The 20,721-nt window shown below is 38.4% G+C and overlaps 1 protein-coding gene across 2 annotated transcripts in view; it reads left to right on the top strand.

Moving 5' to 3' along the window:
* The window catches only part of EYA1 (EYA transcriptional coactivator and phosphatase 1), an 83,212-nt gene extending 64,434 nt beyond the window's left edge, over nucleotides 1–18,778 (top strand). For both annotated transcript variants that reach the window (XM_066332272.1, XM_066332264.1), the window contains 6 exons: nucleotides 6,431–6,489; nucleotides 6,683–6,843; nucleotides 7,070–7,184; nucleotides 7,487–7,608; nucleotides 10,544–10,644; nucleotides 17,741–18,778. In XM_066332272.1, the coding sequence (XP_066188369.1) occupies nucleotides 6,431–6,489; nucleotides 6,683–6,843; nucleotides 7,070–7,184; nucleotides 7,487–7,608; nucleotides 10,544–10,644; nucleotides 17,741–17,821 (639 nt within the window). In that variant the 3' untranslated portion in view covers nucleotides 17,822–18,778. The remainder of the gene's footprint in view (nucleotides 1–6,430; nucleotides 6,490–6,682; nucleotides 6,844–7,069; nucleotides 7,185–7,486; nucleotides 7,609–10,543; nucleotides 10,645–17,740) is intronic.
* Nucleotides 18,779–20,721: the final 1,943 nt, after the last annotated feature.

The following is a 20,721-nucleotide window of genomic DNA, read 5'->3' as shown; positions in this document are numbered from 1 at the left end:
CCAGTTACAAGGTGTAGTTGAAATGAAAATGTAAACCTTGGTTTTAGCATAGCTACTTCAATAAACACACTTCTGCAACAATAAAGTTGCAGAATAAGATCTGTATTTATTTTGGAATATACACTGTTTACTTTAGGAGTATCATATTTGATCCAAATGCATTTGTTGATGTGAACAAGCAAAACAGGATTTTAATCACCTTTTTCTCTTAGAAAAGAATGGCATCCCTTGTGTGCTATAAAAGGGTTACATGTTCAGTGCAGGGGAGTACTTTAAAGTCATTGGCTGTGAAAAAAGGTTTGCAAATAATTTCAGTTCTTAGTCCTCAGAGTTTATAACAGCTAATAATTTATATAGATAATAAATTTATTGTTTTGTTCTGGTGTTCTGTTTAACAATAAAAGATTTTGGGGGGTTTTGGTAGGGTTATTGTGGGTTTTTTTTACCCTATAAGCTTCTCTTTATAGTCTTAAGTTTAAAATGGGAGCATTTTGAAAGCCTTCACAGCCCAATTTAATTCCTTAACTGTTCATCCACAAATTGTCAGACAGAATGAAGTGGATTTCAAGAACTCTCTTTGTTCTTAATATCCTGTGCCTGACCCACAGGTAATCTGCACCTTTTTTCTTCAGCACTGAATAATTGTGGTGGGAAAGAAGAGAAAATGTTAGGGTCACAAAGTGCAGGCTAGACAGAGATGACAGGTCCTGCCAAAGGAGTGCCAGGGCTGAGAAGCTGCGAACTGCAGTCCCTGCTCTTTCACATGGATTTGTGCCGGGTGCTAACAGGGGCTCCGCGATGACGGGTGAGCAAGTCCAGCACTTCAGCCTCTGTTGCCTCGGCTCGAGAGGAAGGGCAGAGGCTTTAGTATATTTAGCAAGCACAGGAGTACAGTAGAGAAGCATTAGGCACAGTTCATACTATGTATATATATATATATATACACACATATATACATATATACACACACACACAGAGGATATAGATGGGCTGTTGTTCGATTTTCCAGCCTCTACGTACCAAGGATTTTATCCTCCTAGTCAAGTGAAAAACAGAGGTTTACTTCTAAAGCCAAATGAACGCCGGCAAATAGTGTTGGGGTCCTTGCATGTGGTCACAACTATGAGTAAAAAAGAATGAGGAGGGGCGGGGTTACTTGGTTGTTCACAAACTAGCCTTGAAATACGGTATTGTTGCCTGGAAAAAAAAAAAAAGGCAATCTGTAACTCTGTGATTCCCAAAGAAGCATGATGTGATGGCTAATAGGAGTGATGAGTATTTGTAGAGTAGATAATAGTCTTTAAGGGTATATACAACTGAAAGGGTATATATCTTACTCCTGGAAAAGACATAAACAGAGGTACTGCTGTCGTAAAAACCTGCATTAAAAATACAGCAGTGTACACTTGGGGATTTTTTTTAATTTTATTTTTTTTATAACAGATACATCACATTTATAAAGGATTGCATCTTTAACTTGTTTTGCTAGATCTGTTCTCACATGTACATGACCAAATTTCTCTACTGTTCAGTAGGGAAAATGAAACAGTGGATATAATTGCATAATGACAGATATGAGAGGAACAGAGAATCCCAGCAATCATTTCCTGTGAGTTGGCCAGCTTCCAGGATGTCTCAATGGGCCCGCTGATGTAAAGGCAAAATGAAAATAGCTCATTCTGAAGGGTAGTTGTTGGTCAGGATTTTTTTCCGTCTCTCATTTGACTTTGCAGACTAAGGTATTGGAACAATTAGTTGGCAGTGTGGTGTTAGTTTTCTCACAGTAAATTAAGAACATTAACCAAATGTGGAAATGTATTTTAGCTATAATCAGCAGATTTGAAACTGTAATACTTCAGCATCCTCTGAGGTTATGTTAATATTCTTCACATTATTCCTCTCTATAATGTGCAGACTTTTCCAGAGTTACCTTATGTCAGTATTTATTCAAAGACAGCAGAATTATGAGATTTATTTTTGTTAGTTTTGTAACACAGAAATGTAGAGGATCAGCATGCTAGCTGTTGCGTCACTCCACTTGGCATGAAATACTGGCACGGGTAAGAGAACTATTATAACAGCCTTAATCTCTTTTTTTTATTATTGTTGTTATTAATTTTCCTACAGTAAATTGAGTAGGGAAGCATATTTTACATAATTATGGCAGAAGTACACAACCTGACGGGTGGTAGTCAAGGAGCAAAGTAATATAAATATTTGCAGAACATTTCTGCCATAAGTTAATGCTTTGCATATGAATCTTTATAAAGATTCTAAGTTAGTTTAAAGGCATGATTCCAGAGGACTACGTAGGTCCAGGCATTTTAAGAGCTGTGAATGATGACTGTGGAGCATCTCTGGGAGCTTTTGGCTTGTCATACAAAAACAGAAAAGAGAAGGAGGAAAACTTAGCAGGAAGAAGTTAACAAATGCTTTGGGAGTGGAGGAGGGAGAAGACATAAGCTTTCCATGTACAAATCTTAGGCTAGACTCACCTAGTCACTCATTTTTGATTGCTGTTTGCCTTTGGCTTGCTGCATTTCACTGGAGACACGCACTTAGCAAATGATTGTGGCAGCTTTAAGTTGCTCCTGCAAGCAGAGATCTGCTGCTGCTTCGAGCCCCAAAGCTGAGCTGATGGAAGGGAATGGAGAAACAAGTCTCAGTTATTCCATGCAACATCTGTTGGTTTAATTGAGCTGCTGCAGGGGATTCAAGCTAAGCTACCAGCTGTGGCACAGAAAGGTCTGAGGGACACAAACACATGGATCCATGCAAGCCAGCTGCATGAAAGAGCAAAAAAGGACAGCATGGGCAGTAACTTCTTATGAAGTAGATTTGCCAGGTTACACATGCTGATACTCCCATTTTCCCTGAAAGTATTCTTTCTAAACAATACCAAGTGCATTTTGCTTTCCAGGGATTGATCCGAAAGTGCAGAGCTGCATCTCAGCCTGTCTGACTGAAATACAAATCTTCAGTACAAACGTGTTATCACTTGTAGTTCCTCCTGAAGATTTTAGACTGGATACACTGAAGTTGCAAGGTCAACACATTTAGGAGCAAAACACAGCTAGCTGCATAAGCTTTATATGTAAGCCACAGGATATTTTGTTCCTCACTTGCCAATTCAGCCTATTTTTAAAGAGAATCCCACAATTTTAATTTTCTGCTTTGGATTTGACTTCTAAACTGATTCTGTCATAATAAAATACATCTGCATAAATAACAGTGTTTCTATAGGGACTTTCAGTATTTGTTTGAGAGATCACTTTGCCAGAGAAATTAGGGAGAGAATTCTAGTACTGTATTTCCTATGAAAATTTCACAAAAATGTCAAATACATTTGTGGAAGTTTGAAATGGTGAAGCTGCAAACAAACTTTTGTTGTTGATGTTTCTGGATGGCCATTTTGCTGTAAGTCAGATCCCCTCACAGAAGCTTTTCTGAGAAGTACTTGAGGATTTTAGAGTCTGTGTGTTTATATATATTTGGGAAAACATTCTGGTCGGAAGGGATACTTTATTTCTTGGGCAGTGTTTTACCATACCCCTGATTATGGTGCATATTGAGCTAACTGCTACTTTAAGTTGTTGACTCTGTGTGTGATTGTTCATATCTGGTCTGAGCAGTGTCTCAGGTAGCTCACAAACAGAATGTTCCACACAGAAACCAAGCAGGTGAAAACAAATACAAGGGGTTCTGAAGGAAGGATGGACCACATCAATTAATGATGGGAGGGTAATTGGCTTCTTTGAAGAATTACTCCTAAATAACTTCCCTGCTAAAAGAGCAATTGCTAAATGAGTGTTTTTCCTTACCATGTTCAGGGGTTGAAAAATGCAGCCATCACTCATTAGCTCAAAGCCGAAGTCAGCTAGACAGCGTGAAAAAATACCTGGCACTCAAAGCTCACATTTAGCCTCAAAGCCGTGCCCTGCCACTCAAAAGGAACAAAACAGTCCTGCACTGTTTGTGACCTCCCTTTAGCTGTAACACAGTGTCAATCACATTGGGCTTTAATCCTTACCAAATTATAACATGTATCTCTTGTGCTTTGTTCCCCTCCAGACTTTTTTGCTTCTTTTGTTCCTGACAAAAGAGGACTCTATCTCCCTCTTACTATATTCAGTATTTTGTCTGAAATTTGTGATGCTTGTGACATTTTCTTCATTTTTCTTGCTTTCTTGACACACTTTCTGCACCTTTTCCCTACCAGTTTTTAGTCTCAGATTTATTTCCTGGGCTTTCTCTCCAAAATAATTCTTTCTTCTTATGCCACAATTTCTGTTTCTAATGTATCACTGCAGTTCTCACATTCTACCCTACCAAGCAGGAGGTTAGACAGAAGGGGATGTCATGATACAGGGCTTGTGACGGTCCTAAGATCTTGCACTGTGAATTAAAGTTCCAAGTCCCCAGGTTCTCTCTGGTATCTAAGATGTAGTGGTCTCACTCTTCCTGCCTCTATCTTTTCCCTGAGAGAGTTGAGTTTGCAAATTTTTTGAGTTATTCCTTCTTCTATCTGCTCCTTTGAGAGGATGACCTTCTACTCCTTCCTTTAGTTTTGTGGTTACTAAAAAAATAGTTTGGTTTTCACATATTTCCATTTTGAGTCCTCTTCTCTGGTAGCTTGTAACAGTTGTCATTCATAGTTTCTAAGCTGGAGAAGGAGAAATCACTGAGCAACAGAAGAGTAACTAAAGTGGGAAAACTAATGAATTCAGGAGGGTGTTGCTTTTTTAGCTTACACTCAGCTCATATTTGAATCGTTAATGTGGTATGCATTTGGATGGGCATTTGCTCTAGGTTTTAAACAGAAAAATAGTAAAGAATTATGTGAATTTGATAACTTGCTGAAGAAGCTTCTGGCTCCTTTTTCAGCCAAGTTGATTTTCAAAGCCTGGCAACATATGTTCAAACTTGCAGTTTCAGCTGTGTCTGTAGATATAATGCATTTTGTCTGCCTGAGGAGGAAATTCAGTGTATGCTGGTTAAATATGAGCAAATGTAGCACTGTCTCTCCTGTGCTGGTTGTCACTCCTACATCTCTCTTTAGCACGAGCTACCTATGCATAAGATAGAGGAGAGTAAGCATTACAGTAAGAATATGTTGTACAAGTGCAAAAGGCCACGCCTTGTTCTTCAGAACATTTCAAGTTTCTGAGGCATTTTTCACAAACCTATGTTTTCAAAAATCTAAAATCCACAGCCACCATGTGAGGCCACATAGGCTTCTTCAGCTTTTTTCTTATCTGAGGTTGTTGACCTCAGGAGAGGAGGAGAAGGTTACAGGGTCAAAGTCTTTTCCTCCTTGGAGCTTGCTGCTTGCTGGGAGAGGGTTGGCTGGAAAATAGATGTTTTAGAAAAAGGGTTGAGGGTCATGATTTTAATTCTGTTAGGGAACAGCTGGTTTGAGTTTCTTTCCACTTCTATCTTCCCTCCCTTCCTCACAAATCCATGGAGAGAGAAAAATTTGTTCAGAGGAAAGCAACACAAAAATAAAGGAGTGCAGCATTTTCATCTTTAAAATAGATCGTATTTGTTATAGGGCTTCACATTAGGAGAAAGAAAAGGAAATTATTAAAATAATTTAAATCCATTATTGTTACAAGCATTGAATTGATATTGATCTAGAGTGTCAGAGGTTTATTTGTTTTCCTGCCAACAGTTAAAATGTTAATAGTAATGTTTTAATGGGACTTTTTGTGGATAAACAATATGCATTGCAATTTTTAATTTAGCAACGGACAAAGCTAATTTTTAATGTATTGTGTTAGTTTGCAGACAAGCTGCTGAAGAAAGATGGTTTGATTTGGGTATTTCTGTTCAGATTTTCTTCATCTTGGCATGCTGCTTTCATGCACTAAGACCAAAGAGAGAGAAGGAAACTCACAACTCTCAAATGAATGGCAAACTAGGAACAGATTTTTCATCTGCACTCCTCTGAAACACTGGCCTCAGGCTGTGTTGGTGTGTGGCTCAACAGCAATCAGAGGTCATAATTTCATTGGCGGTTAGCATCAGGTTTAATTTTTCTAATATGTTACATTTACCAAAATGTCTGGTTTCAGTTACACTTATGCACTGACTGAATCAGCTTTGAGCAGCATGATGTTTTAAGGTACCTGAAAGGCTACAAGCACGTTTATGGAACACATATGCTAATTGTTTTTAACCACTTTCCTTTCTAAACACAAAAACATGTTTTTGGAAAGCCATTTAACAGTAGTAGCTAATGACGGTGTGCATTTATTCTAAGAAACGAGCACAAGGAATAGGTAAAACAGTTGTTTTAACAAGACTGCCATCTACTGATTTCCACAATTAAAAATATCCCAAATGACTAGACTTTTCACAAATTATTTAATAGCTTTCTTTTCAGGATTTTCAAAATCAAGAAAATTATAAAATCTTTCTGTCACCTTAGGAATGCGACCAGGTTCACATTGATGACGTATCTTCAGACGACAACGGTCAAGATTTAAGGTACAAGAAAACTCATTAAGATAAAAATTGCTTTGCAAACTCCCTCCTGGGCAAGTGACAGGCTGCTGGAATGCTCACAGTAGCCCCCTCCCTTTTCACTGTCTTCTTTGCAATGCAGCCAAGTGTGTAGCTGGTGGTTCAGTGGAGCCTGTTGCCTTTTCTTAATCCATGGGGGTTTTTTATCTCTGCCTAGCACGTATAACTTCGGGACAGACGGCTTTCCTGCGGCTGCCACCAGCGCCAACCTGTGCCTGGCCACCGGCGTGCGCGGAGGGGTGGACTGGATGAGGAAACTGGCCTTCCGCTACAGACGAGTAAAAGAAATATACAACACCTACAAAAATAATGTTGGAGGCAAGTGATTCTGGAGTACCTAACAAACACTGACAAGAGGTCGTAAATGGGAAGAGCTGGTTTCTACTCCTTTTTTATAACATAGTACTGTTTAGTAGTGTTACCACATAGCAATGTTACTGTTCAGTCTGCAGTGTGCGGGAAATTGTCTGAGCTAGTGAAAGCAAAGGAAAATGACAGAGCACTACTTAATACCAGTGCAGACATGCCCTTGTCTTCTCCACAGGTCTGCTTGGTCCAGCAAAAAGAGAGGCTTGGTTACAACTAAGAGCAGAAATTGAAGCTTTGACTGATTCTTGGTTAACACTTGCACTGAAAGCACTCACCCTCATTCATTCGAGGTGAGTATTAAAGAGGATGAAGGAAGATCTCAGGTGTCTGATTATGATGATCTGAAAGAGGCCCTCTGATGTGGTGGGCAAAATGCTGAAGGTAGAGGACCTTATCCTCATTCCTTATTCTGATCTGACCATGCCACACCTTGCTCCTTGGTACAGTGGTTAAAAAAATGTTCTTTTTAAGTGGCAATAATAATATTGAGGCATTCTGATGGCAGGGGTAAGATTTTCCTGCTTTGTTTTGTTTTGTTTTGTTTTCTGTTTTGCTGTGTTAAAAAAGGATATTTGCATTTTCTCTTCCATAGGACAAACTGTGTGAACATTCTCGTAACAACTACTCAGCTAATTCCAGCTCTGGCAAAAGTCTTGTTGTATGGACTAGGGGTTGTATTTCCCATAGAGAATATTTACAGTGCAACTAAAATAGGTGAGCTATTTTCATCATGTTGTGATACATTTAAAGCTGTATTTCTAAAAAGAAAAGGCATTGTAGTCTATATTTAATTATAACTTGCTTTCACTGTAGCAAATACAGAGATTAGTAACACCCGATCATCATGAAACATTGCTAAAGCATCCTAAAAGTGCTTTTCAAATGAGTGATGATCCAGCACAGAAAGCTTTGTATATCTCTATTGCCAGTGGTAGAGTCTCTGTTAGGAAGACATGTAGTTGCTTTTTTTTCATCGTTTCTAAGAACTGTGGGGCTGTGTAGCAGTTGAAAAGGGTTTTTAATAGGCAGTAAGTACAGAACTGGAGTCTCCCTGGAGTAGCAGTAGGAGAAATTCTGTGAAGGTAAGCCCTGGCTTCATTTGTTTTCATGGGCTCTGGAAAAAAATTTGGTGAACAGTTTACCAGAAGCAAGAATGCTTTGCTACAGAATGCAATTATATGTATGTTTCTTCATACTGACTGCAATAAGCTTCAGCCAGGCAAATGTTTATTTCTGTTTTCTGGTTCAGTATAAAAGATATTATTCTGAGTATGTAGAAGTACCCCAGACCAGATGGCAATGGTGTTTGTAGTTTTTAATGTGATTATGACATATCTGTTCTTTCTCATATTCCCTCATAATTGTGGGCTACACAAACGCATTTTTCATGTGTTCTTAAGTATCTATAATACAGCAAGCTCAAATTCTCAAAAAATAATTGTGATATATTTTTGATTTTTTTTTAAACAAGACAAAATAAAAATTGGTTCAGAGTGTTACAGGGAAATTTGAAAGCGTTCCCGTAAAATATGTAAAACTGTTTCCTGAATATTAAAGTTACAATGCCCTCTGCCAAAATTTATAGTTAATTATAACTTTGAAATATAATACTTTAAATACACATTTTAATTAAAAATATTTTAATAAATCTTCACTTGTGACTTCACGTACATGAGATAGAAGGGTGTTGTTGGAAAAATGTGTTCTGTCACTGACTGTAACAGGAAATTTTTGTGAAGAAATTTTTGTAATTAGATTCATAATTGTGTTGGAGGTTTCTTGTGCCTAGTGCTACTGTTAAATGGTATCATTAAGTAGCTTGCCTTCTGTAACGGCTAGAAAACTTCATTTAATTTTCATCCTAGTTTTTCTTATGCTTATTGTTCTTTAGCTAAAATAACTATTTTTAAAAAACACAGTTGTCTTGGTTTAGATAGACAGGTATCTGCCAGGGAAGATTGGAATTTCCCTTGGAATGTAAGCCCCCCTCTTCCCCTTTTCCAAATTATTATAAATTTGCAATTAAAAGGCTGTCATGCAAAGATTTTGGGAATAGTTAAAGCAGTTATTTACTACGGATATTAAAAATACAAATGTTGTAGTACAGAAGAATAAGCAAACAAACAAATAAGAAATCCTAGAAAACTCTGAAAGAGTCAGAAATACAACCTGTCACCCTGTTGGTCAGGGTGTTGGAAACAGTCCAAAAGTAAGCCCTCCTGGAGTGGCAGATGTGGTCCTGTTGGAAGCAGCGATGATCCTGTGGAGCCAAGGGTCCAGAGATGGGTCTAGTCTTCCTTTGGGAGTCCTGTGGGAACACTGGATGTCTGGTGACACTCATGGCTCCTTTTTGTCTAGGTGAAGATGGTTTGGCTCCTCCTCCCTGAGTAGAGTATCTTACAATAGTATGATGTAATGTCACTGTTGAGCTTTAATGGCCCATTAACAGAAGGTATTCCCATGAGGGTAGTGGAAGAATGAACAGAGATAAGCAACACTGCCCCATCTGAGCAGAGATAAGCTCCACCCAGTTTTTAACAGCTGGCTTGTTATCAAAGAACAAATAAAGAAAGAATCTCCCCAATCAGCTTTCGGCCACCTCTTTGTTTGTACTCATAAGTATCCAGCACTTGGTCTCTTTGGTAACTTATGGGGAAAAAATTCTTTAGAGTGAAAAAGGGACAAACCTAACCCCCAACAACAGTTTATCCCATCATTGCTGTGAACACACAGGTTAGCATGTCCCATGGCCAGACTAAAGTGGCCCTCCAGAATAGGGACATTTGAGAAAGCTGAAGTTTAAACATTTGCTTTCTTTCTGTCTTCTCAGTACCATACCTGAAGCTTCCCAGTATGGGAACAGATAGAAAGAGAGGAAATTAAGGTTAACTATTAGGAAGAAATTCTTCACTGTAAGGGTGGTAAGACACTGAAACAGGTTCCCCAGGGAGGTTATGGATACCCCAACCCTGGCAGTGTTAAAGGCCAGATTGGGTAAGGCCTTGAATAACCTGTTATAGTGGTAGTGTCTCTGCACATGCCAGGGTGAGTTGAAATCAGGTGATTTTTAAGATCAGTTCCAACCCTTAATATTTCTATTATTTTGCGGTACTTGTGCAAAGGGCTGGAGCACTGAGATCATTTCCCTAGATGTGTGCAGGGAAGGAATGACTCCTATGAGTGGATCCCGGTGCAGGATCAAGGACATGGCCCATGTATTGGATTACAGGCATTTAAATCTAAATCTTTTGGGTGACCTTTTAAGTCAGGTTACTACTGTTTTAGGAGCTGTGATTAATCATGTCACAGGTTTCAGAGAAAAAGCTAGAATTTCAACCCAGCTTCAATCAATCTACTCAAATCAGGCTACTGGTCATCAACAAATGGTAGATAATTCTCCCGATGATGAAATTCCCCACAAAACCTGTGTTATATTAGGGAATGAGACAAGAAAGATCATAATTGTGGACCTCTAGTATGCTGTCTATGCTGCAGTTGGCCTTGATACACCATCCTGAGGGACAGAATCTTCTCATCTTGTAGCTCTACTCAAGAATTCCAAGGGTTGGGGAGATCCAGGCTAAAAAGTTATTTATTTGATGACATCCCATCACCACCTACCCTGAGTAGCCTGATCTTTTTCTTTCAGGAAAAGAAAGTTGTTTTGAACGAATAATTCAAAGATTTGGAAGAAAAGTAGTGTATGTCGTTATAGGGGATGGTGTCGAAGAAGAACAAGGCGCAAAAAAGGTAATGACCGTCTTTTGGTGAGGGTTGGTTTCAAGAGTCTGGAAAATTGTTTTTTCCTCAACGTGGGATAGCATGCATTGACATTTAGGTTGGATATCTTTGCCTTATAAAATCTGTGTTGACCAGGTCTAGTAGAAAGCCGGGTAAGACTATAGATAATGATTTGCCCTGCTGTTCTCCAAAAGACACATTAAATTATGTATGTTTGATGTATTTCGAAAAGGGGCCAGAAAATGGGCCCTGGCTTTTGTGCCAAAAACTAATAGTTCTGTTTTCCTTGGCAACCCAAAATACCACATAGGATGTTATGAATGTAAGCAAAATATGGTGATTTCCAGTGATCAAAGGCAGTGTGCTGTTTGACTGTATGAAATACGTATATGTCACACCTTAAAAAGACATGTAGGACTGGAGTAGGTATACAGGAATTTCCGTTTTCTTGTGTGTCCATAATTTGGATTCTTCATTCAGACAACAACTTGTGGCTTGGCATGCATTCGTAATCTCCGATAACTGAGCAGAGGGTACTATTTGACTGTCGTATTATTTTTTTGCTTTACACTGAGAAGAAGGGAAAAATTCACTTTTTTTTTTTTATATGTGAATTAAGCTGTATAAAAAGCAACACTTCCCATTCACAATTAATAGGCATTATTTCTAGCCTTGCAAGGTAGTCTGCAGATACACACCCTTTGCTTGGAGGAATGAGGTATAACCCTGGCTATTTGAATAACAGGAGAAAGAGCAGGAAAATGGGCATTTTTATTCTTGCTTCCTTTCACAGATAAATTGCTTTTACACAGCTGCTTTTTCACCACAAAACTCTCTGTGATACTTCTATCTCTTTCCACTGTGACTTTCTAAATTGAAGAAGTGAAACTAATTAGTCCACATGGTGTTTTAACAACCATTGACTGGTTTTGCTTCATGAAATCTGGGTTTTGTGCCCCTGAAGCCTTGCGGGTAGGTTCCCGGCTCGTCCCAGCACTTTGCAGAGTCTCAGTTTCATGTGTCCCTTTGGCGGGCTGACGGGAACAGTTTGCTCCTTTCTCCTTCAGAAATGCCTTTCATCTTTGCAGAGAAATGTTTTCCCGCTGCAAATGATTACATTTTAAAAGCTGTATTTAAGATCGGGGGGTGGGGGGGGAAAATTCCTTCTCTTTGTTCCTTTTCTGTTGCTTGGTGAAATAGTGTTGTATATGATAATGGCAGGAGTAGTCCTTTTGGTAACATTATCTATTCCAATGCTTTTTTCAACAGGAAACATGATTCAGAAAAGCATAAGAGAAAGCCTTTCCAGTCGCTAAGAGGAGTAGCAGTATAGAAAGTTCCTTTGTGCAATTACTTGTGTGTATTCTTTCTTGATGGAAGGAATTTTCAGGTTGAAAGCATGTTAGATGCTCTGGATTAAATTATCTGCTGCAGCAATGCCAGAGAAGTCAATAAGTAGACCAGCAGCCCTGCCGTTCTGCATAAACTATCAATCTGATTTAGGAAAATGCTTCTATGATTATTGTCCTGCTTCTTACTCCAGCAAATAAGAAATCCCCATTTCGCACTGTGAATGCAGGATTTACCTTTTTAGTTTTTTCCTTCACATCCTGCAAGAGCAGAGATCTTCTCAGGAGAGCACACAAACAAAACAGAATCTTTACCTCCACAAAACTACCCAAAGCAATCCAGAGTGGTATAACTGTCCTGTGATGTACTCCATTGTCATGCTTATCCCCTGAATCTTGGGAGTTGGTTCCTTCTCACCTTGCTTCCCATCAGCATGTCAGGTTTTGTTATATTCTCCAGAGAAGGGACAGGTCTTCTGTCACCCCTTTGCACAGCACTTTCCTGCAGGGCTTTGGCCTGTGGTGAAGCCATTAGTATATGTGTATTTCTTTACACTACTTAAACAGTATACCCTTCTTTAGGTAGCAGTTTATTATTTACATGTAAACAGTAATGAATCTTTTCAAGTGAGCATATAAATTCAAGCCTATTATATTAGAGATTTTTTTTTTATCCTATGTTCATTCAGTGGAGTAAAAAAAAAGTTGAACTTTCAGCTTAGGAGGTAAGAAAATTAAGGTCTATAAATGATTTACTGATCATTTATAAATTCCTTCATCATAAAACAAGATTTTCATGTATGTCCTTCATTCGTGGAAAATCTTGAGTCAATACAGCGGTAGGAAAATAAAAGACACATTTAAAATTTTTTTATTATTGTCATTAGTATAAAAATTCGATAATAGAAACTTTTTAATGCCACCTAATGCCATCATACTCTTCTGGATCAGTGCAGCAACCAGCGAGCTTGGCTGTAACACCAGGGTTCACATAAAGGCTGCTACCTGCATATCAGCTTCCCCAGGAAAAAGAGGGAGAGGAGGGCAGGGAGAAACAAGTGTGAAAGTCCAAAGGCACCAGTGCCAGTGCCATGTGGGTCAGAGCCACCACACGCCTGCGAGTGCCACTGTGGTGGCAAAACTGTTCTCAGTATAAAGTTCTGGGGGTTTCTGCCAGAGACTTCATTGTCTCAGCATTTTGGTTTGCTTTGCTTTGTGTTTTGGTTTTGGAGGTTGGTTTTTTGTTGTTGTGTTTTGTTTTGTTGTATTGTGTTTTGTTTTGTGCTCATCTTTTGCCTTTGCTTTTGGAGACACATTCAGGAAATACTAATAAGATAGAAAAATCCCAGCTCCTGAGTTTTTCTGCTTAGGGAAATTCTCCAAAGGATATCTAATTTGTGAGAAGAGACAAAGGCTCCTCTGCACCGAGGAGCTGGATTTTACATCAGGTGATTCGAGAGAGCCTAGGCAAGTGGGCTTCTCTCTTTGTCTCCAAAATGGTCATGCTGCCTTGGAGGAAAAATCATAAATCTTTGTGGAGCAATAAATAGAATATAAATGGGTATCCAATATGCCACTGCTTTTAAGCTCACAGTCACACTGTGCTGGTCAGGTTTGGGGTAGGAAGTAAAGACGGCTGCTTAGCAAATCTGGCAGGAATACAACAAAAATACCATGAAAGATGAAAAAAACTGATGAGTTTTCTATTCAAATCCATCACAAATCTCAGGAGTAAGTTTTTTGTATAAATAAGTATTCAAGGGAAGGAGGATAGAAGATAGTCTGCACTTTTTGGTGTTGCTGTAAAAAAATGGATTCGTTTTGCATGTGTATTAATAGCAATACTCTATTTTGTAGAGTAAAATAGCTGAAGCTTTGTACATTTAGTAGGTACATGCTGAAAAACAAAATTACTTCTATTTCAGAAATAAACTAGCTTAATATCTTAGGTTATTTAATAATACTATAATTTTTAGGCTTACTAAATTTGTAGTTTCCTTTTTATGCTTTTTACATCAAAACCAAAATTTTGCCACCGTATTTAATTTCAAAATGTCAGCAAAATCAAATAATTTAAAAGTTTGTAGATGTTTTACTACTAAGTATCATCTACCAAACAATTCACGATTTTTAAAAGACAAAAGCTTCATATTTACTTGGAAGATGTTGAAATAATGGAATTAGAGTTCCATTAGATACTACTGCATTCAGGTCACCACTTATTTATTAGTGGTTAACATTTGTCATTCATTCTCCCTCAGCAGCCAATGCAAGATTAGCATTTCTTGCTTAGCTCAGAATAGAAGTGTTCTGCCTGATATGTGTGTGCTAAGTGGGATGGCTTTTTAAAGGCAATATTTATTACATATATATGCAAAAGATCTCTTGCTCTCTCAAATGATCTCAAGTAATTTGGTAAGAGAAAATGTTCTTCCATCTCACGGGTGTGTGTTGCCACTTCTGATATGGCTGAATAGTTGTGAATCAACAGTTAACACAGGAGTAATATGTAAGGGTTTGTATTATAACTTTGTTACTTTAAAGATTTTAGTTTCATACAAACATTTCTTATCTTAGATGGGGTGAAAATTAGTGTATATGCCTCATGAAGACACATGCATATATATGAGCACATATGTGTGAGGCGCTATATATACACACAAACATTCAGATATATATAGATCTGTATCAGGTTTGTTTCCCCTCCTCAAACTCTGAAGGCTGTACTGTAGGGTCAGCCTGATAGAAATCTGAATTGTCCATGTTCAGCCATGCCCAGGGCATCAGTGCAGATTCCAGCCCCATGCAGCCACCATGTCCCTGGCATGCTGTATTTCTTGGGAGTGTGCAGCTGACCTTTAGACCTACATGAAGGAGAACTGAAAATAGTTATAATCCTGAGATTTGCACAACCTCTTTTCTTTCATGGGACTCTCTATTGCCATTCCACACTTCACTGCTGTAACTGCGTGGAGTAAATATAGATATATTCCTTTCACAGACATAAATAAAGCAGAAGACCCTTAACTGAATTTGAGATAGAAATAAATAGTCAAAATAATGACTGCCTACAGTTTTGGTTTAAAATCTGACCATCAACAGCTGACCCATAAACAGGGTAAGCCAAAACTCAATATTGCACATGGGCATCTAGCAAGAGGTGCTGTAATTTGATTTAACAGAAGCTAAACCTTCTGTTAAATCAATCAGTCTTTAACTGCCCTTTCTGCCTGGTGTGTGTATGCTCTGTGATGCTGAGGTTGTTACCAGGGAAGCAGTATAAAGCTGGAGCTGCATGAAGTGGGAGCTGGAAGCCAAGAATTTATTCCTACAGTTCTCCTTATTCATTGGTTTGCTGCATGACCTTGGAGGGCATCCATGTCATTGACACTTGGCTTCTGCAGAGACACTTTGCAAATGCAGGTGTCCACCAAACTCTTTGCCACGCCACATCGTAGGTGTGCTATTTACACCTCCCTGACCCATGGCTAAAGCAGACCTGCTGCCAAACTGACTAAGAGGAGGAGCAGGGAGCTATGGCTGGCTGTCAGGGAAAGCAGCTGTGTGGCTGCTCAAACCCCCATGGCAGGGGTTTGAGAGAGAAGAGGGAAGCTGCAGCCTCACACAAAAAGGAGCATCGCTGACCTGTGCAGTCATCTGGCAAACGCACCATGGATTTGCTGCATGCACAAACCTGTGACTCTTTGTTCTTGATGTAGTACCCCTATCAGGTATTTGAAATTCTGCCAGAAAGATCTTGCAGCCTAAGTTAGAGATAGGTGCACAGAAGCTTTTGCAAAGTCCAGAGAATGGCATGACTTGTAATTTTTATTTCGTATTGCTTTTGCTGCTTCATTTCCTGAGCATGATGCAAGAAGTTCATCTTTAGGAAATCTGTGAGTTGGAAAGCAACAGTGTCTGGCCTGACAGAGCCCAGAGGGTAGGCTGCCTGTATAGTGTAACAGGGAGGACCCTGGGACATGGAGTTGTAACTGAGTGAGCTAACTGCATCTGTTTTCTGTAGCTGGTGGAGCACAGAGACAGTACAGTGGAAGTTGAAATTGAAGCTGTAGGAAAAAAAAGTGTTGCAGTTTTTAACATTTGCTTCTTAAGGAAAGGATCCATCTGTAAAAGTATATATATATATATATATATTTGGAAATATCATAAGCATTTTCTTTAAAAAATACCTTTATTGTCTCTGAATTTTGTTTGTTTTGTTCTCTCCATCGTCAGCCATCGCTCATGAATTTATCTTCAAGCTGAGATTCAGTCAGCTGTTTCTGAAGGTTTTCTAATACTCAAGCACAAAGCAAAACAGAACAGAAACTATTACAATGGTGTTTTCTTGGACATCATTTTGTTTTCTTCCTGAAGAAATTCCTTTGCTCTAGAAGCAAGGCATACTCTGATTGTGGGCATGTCCTGATGCGTCCATATTGCATCTTTATTCAGATCAGCAGTGTAATATCAAAGAGGATATGATAGGCTGAGTGTTAAAGTGTTTGCCTTCTGAGACAAGTATAAGAATTACAGTAAACATGCAGCTGGAATCAATGAGCTCAACATTGTTTTCCAAATTTTTCTCTAACTTAAATTTTTAGAGGACCAGAATGAAAAAAGGAGAGGAGAATAAAAGTGACAGAGGAGATGGAGTTTTGCTACTGATTTCAGTGGAATTAGGAATTTACTCAGGAGCTGCTGAAGTAGGATGATGAAAGCCTCTTTAAGAAGTCATAGATAAAATGCTTGGGGAACTTAGAAGCTAATGTGATAATAAATTGCTTGTGGTTTGCCTCCTAAAGATGCCAGGACACAAGCTGACCCAATGAAAAGGTGAACACAATCCTGTTAGCCTCCAGAATACTGTTGAATTGAAACTATTTTCCCACTGGATTTATAGAATAATTTCCTGACAAAAGCTGATGGTTATCTTTTTATCATTATACTTTTTTTTTAATTTACTCAAAAGTTCTTGTTGACATTATAATCCTTAAATTCAAGTATAAAGGTAGTTATTAATCACATTTTTACCCTTCATGAATGAGGTAATATGTACTTTTTCCTGGAATTTGTGTTTTTGGTTTATCCAGGTTCCTTGCAAAAGTATTTGTTCTCCAGACAGATTTTATTACAACTAAAAGGAAAAAAATATTATTTTATTTTAATGTCCCATATGGAAAAGATGTTTTGAGATCAGTGTTAGCAATGACCAATGTTATACAAGCCACTGGGATAAAAATCTTTTCAAAAAGATGTGAGCAACACATGAGTTATTCCGAATCACCATTTCTCTGTTCTTAACTCATCTGCCAGGACTAGTTTTTTAAAAGGATCAAACACATTTTGATAGTAAACAACACTTTCACTTTCTTGATTTTTTTTTCTGTTTCCTTCCTCAAACTACCCACACGCTTCATGTGTATGTTATTTGGTTTATTTTTTTCCAGAAGTAATATTCTCTTCTGCAGTGTTCTGAAATCTGTTTTTCATATAAAGAGATTAGAAGCCCCTCCCTTCCTTATGATCTCCTGATGTGTTTTCTGTAGTTCCTATTGTAAATAGATTTGCTGTTATTGAGAATTTATGCTTAGGGGGTAGGCCAGAGAAACCAGACATAAACATGAAGGACTCCAGGTTTTAAGAGCTCTTTTTCTCTCCCGCAACTGTTCTCTTACCCCTGTAAAAGACAAAGGGTAGGTCTAAATACCAGAATGCTTGGGGTTATTTTTACATGTTGTCTGTGCTGTTCACAGCATGCTATGCCATTTTGGAGGATCTCGAGCCACTCTGACCTTATGGCCCTTCACCATGCCTTGGAACTGGAGTACTTGTAGCAGCTTAGCAGCACTTTCAAAACCTCAGAGCCTCCTTCTGCCCGTGGATGAGATGCCTGTGTCTTGTGTCAGCATTGGGCTACAGAACTTTGTGATTTCAACATGTTGACATACAGCTGCAATTGGTCTTAACCCTTAACCCTTAAACGGAGGAGCATGTCTTTTTCTTCAGAACAGCTGTGGGCTCCGGTACTGCGAGTCCAACGAAAACAAGCCATGCGAGTGTTTGAACAACTCATCTTTACCATATTTGCTACCAAAAAAAAATAGAGAAGGAAAAATAAAATGGAAAAGAAAGAAAAAAAAAAAAAAAAGAAGAGGAAATAAGAGGTTCATACCTGTGAAGAAAAGAAAAAGGACCTGCAAACGCTTTGTAGTATTTAGCCTCTATGTGACACACACCATTTCTTCAACACAGCAAACTTGATTGCACAATGAAGACTGAGATTTTACAAAATACCAGTGGAGTAATTTTCTTATAAAGAAGGTTTACGTTTTGGTTTCTCATACCCAGGGTACTCTGTACATCTTTACTTATTTATGAACAGACTATATTTTGACATCATATAACTGAGGATATGTATAATAGGATTAAAGGCTATTATAAGCCTTTGCCTTATGGTACAGCAACTACTTTTGGTTTTAGCACATTACAGAGTAGTTTAAAATATGTCTAATTTAAACTAATAGGTACATCACTGAGACAATCATGTACAGGAAGAATTTTTTGTGTAAATTTGTAATAATGAATGATTCTTTTACATATTGTTAAGGTAAATGCTATTGAAAGATAGTAATGCCTTGTTGGTGAAGAATGAGGCCACGTGTGCACAGACTTGTGCAGTGCCTTATCAATGTGTTGGATATAAATATGTAGATAATGGATTTTTTTAGATAAATTTGTCAAGACCAAAAGCATGGATGTCAAGTGTCAATAGGAATTGGGTTTTGTTCTCAGCCGTTTCTCTGCCATTTTCTTGTCTCACCCACACTGTTTATGAAAAGATTGATTTTCTGTGTGTCCCCCCCCTCCCAGGCCAAAGCAAATACAGATAAAACCCAAGTGAAAAGGAGGCCTTTATTGTCTTTTTGTTTCCTCTTTTAAAGTTAACATATTAACCCTTTTCTAGAGCATTAAAAAAATTAATTAGGAGAGTCATTCCATAAAGAGATAGAGAAAGAACACAAATATATTTTAAGATGTAATTTAAACTGAAACCTTGGTACTGAATAGCTTTTGTCTCATCCAAAAATGAAGGAAACTATCAACACTAATATTTTTAGAAATTAGAAGTGAGAATATTTTGGAGAAATTAAACAAGAATGCTCATATACATTTAAAATTTTTTAATCCTCTTCCACCAGGAGTCAGATTTTCCTAAGATATAACATCCATTGCCGGCAATGGAAATGCTGAAATGGTTATCACCAAGGAGTTAAAATTTGCTTTTGTCTGTACTAACTTAAAGGACAAACCTAGACTGTGTCTGTCTGTGACTTGTGACTTTTCTGATCTTGAAGGCTGTGAGCTACTTGGTTAAATAAAGTGTTAGTCTGACTTTCTGGCTTGAATTGTACCAATTCCCTTTGCCCAGTTGTCTTATTAAAAAGAAGCCTCACTTTTGCTGGTTAATTTTCTGGTTTTTCTTCTTTCATTTTTTTAAAAAAACACCAGCCTCAAAACAGCTACCTGCAAAGCTACAAAGCACCAATGTAGCTACAAATCAACATCCTTCTCTATTGGAGGAATCACAATGCTGCTGGAATAATATATTTGTGGCTTGCTTTAGTACCAACAGAGAGTTTTTTATCTTACCAAGACTTGCACATGTGCTTTACTTGACCCAGTATGGGTGCTGCAACCCGTGCAGTACTCACATATGTACATAAAGCACATTGTGGATAGTTTTTAGAATTGAGACTATAATTAGCCTTTTTTTTTCCTCAAGCAAAGTAGACAGTGATGGAGGGGATTGGTTGTCTTTTTTTCTTTTTTTTTTCCTTTGGCTCTTTTCAATTTTTAGTCACTCGTGGACTGAAAAAAATAACAGTTTATCTGGGCCTTGTACAAAAAGTGTGTTGTGTCCACAATTGTGTACAGAATTTTTCTTCATTAATTTTGTTTTAAATTAATAAAATTGATTTGTGAACATATTAAATAATTGTCTTGTATGCAAGTTTGTGATATTTCTGCCCTCTGGGTTGGGAATGAGGAGACATCTCTTATCTCTTTGCTGTCCCAAGACACAAGTTGTTCACTTTCTGGTGCCCAGCTGAGATGTTTAATACTTGCATCTAGTTTACAGAAGGCTCAGTTTGATGAGCAGCAGTTGTTTTGCTTAGCAGCAGCTAAAGGTCAGTGCAGAATAAGGCCATGGTGTCTCTAAGTGACTCACACCAAATGCCTGAACTTCTTGGTTCCTCTGTCATCCAGGGCAATCCATGTGCTGAATGGATGAGTCTGCCATTCAGACATCTCACTCAGGGCTACAAGTCCTATCCTCTGAGGTTTTACAGGCCTGAACATCTGGGAATTCAGCACTGGCATTTAACTTTTCCAAGCATGGGAGAGGGCTGCCTGTTACGTTGGGAAGAGTGGCGGTGGCCACCATTTTAAAGCAGACACTTTGTTGTACACACATGGTCTGGCAAAGATCCCTCTTTGCTCCTCTGCCCATCAGCGAGAGTTTGACTACCAGCTGGTTATTCCTTATGCTCACTTTGTGGTCTGGTGAGACCTAACAAATGGAAGCAAACTGAAGACCAGTCAAGGACATGCTTCTACATTACTTGGCATAACCATGGAAGTTGCATGCTCAGAGGTGAATTGTTTGTTTTCAGCACAGCAACAATGATGCTAGAAATCAGTTTGATAAAGTAAGCACTTGAATGCCCCTTGA

This window comes from Sylvia atricapilla, chromosome 1 (genome assembly GCF_009819655.1).
Source record: "Sylvia atricapilla isolate bSylAtr1 chromosome 1, bSylAtr1.pri, whole genome shotgun sequence".
In the NCBI taxonomy this organism is placed as follows: Eukaryota; Metazoa; Chordata; class Aves; order Passeriformes; family Sylviidae; genus Sylvia; species Sylvia atricapilla.
Note: the sequence above shows the minus strand (reverse complement) of the source record. Positions and strands in the feature narration are given on the sequence as shown.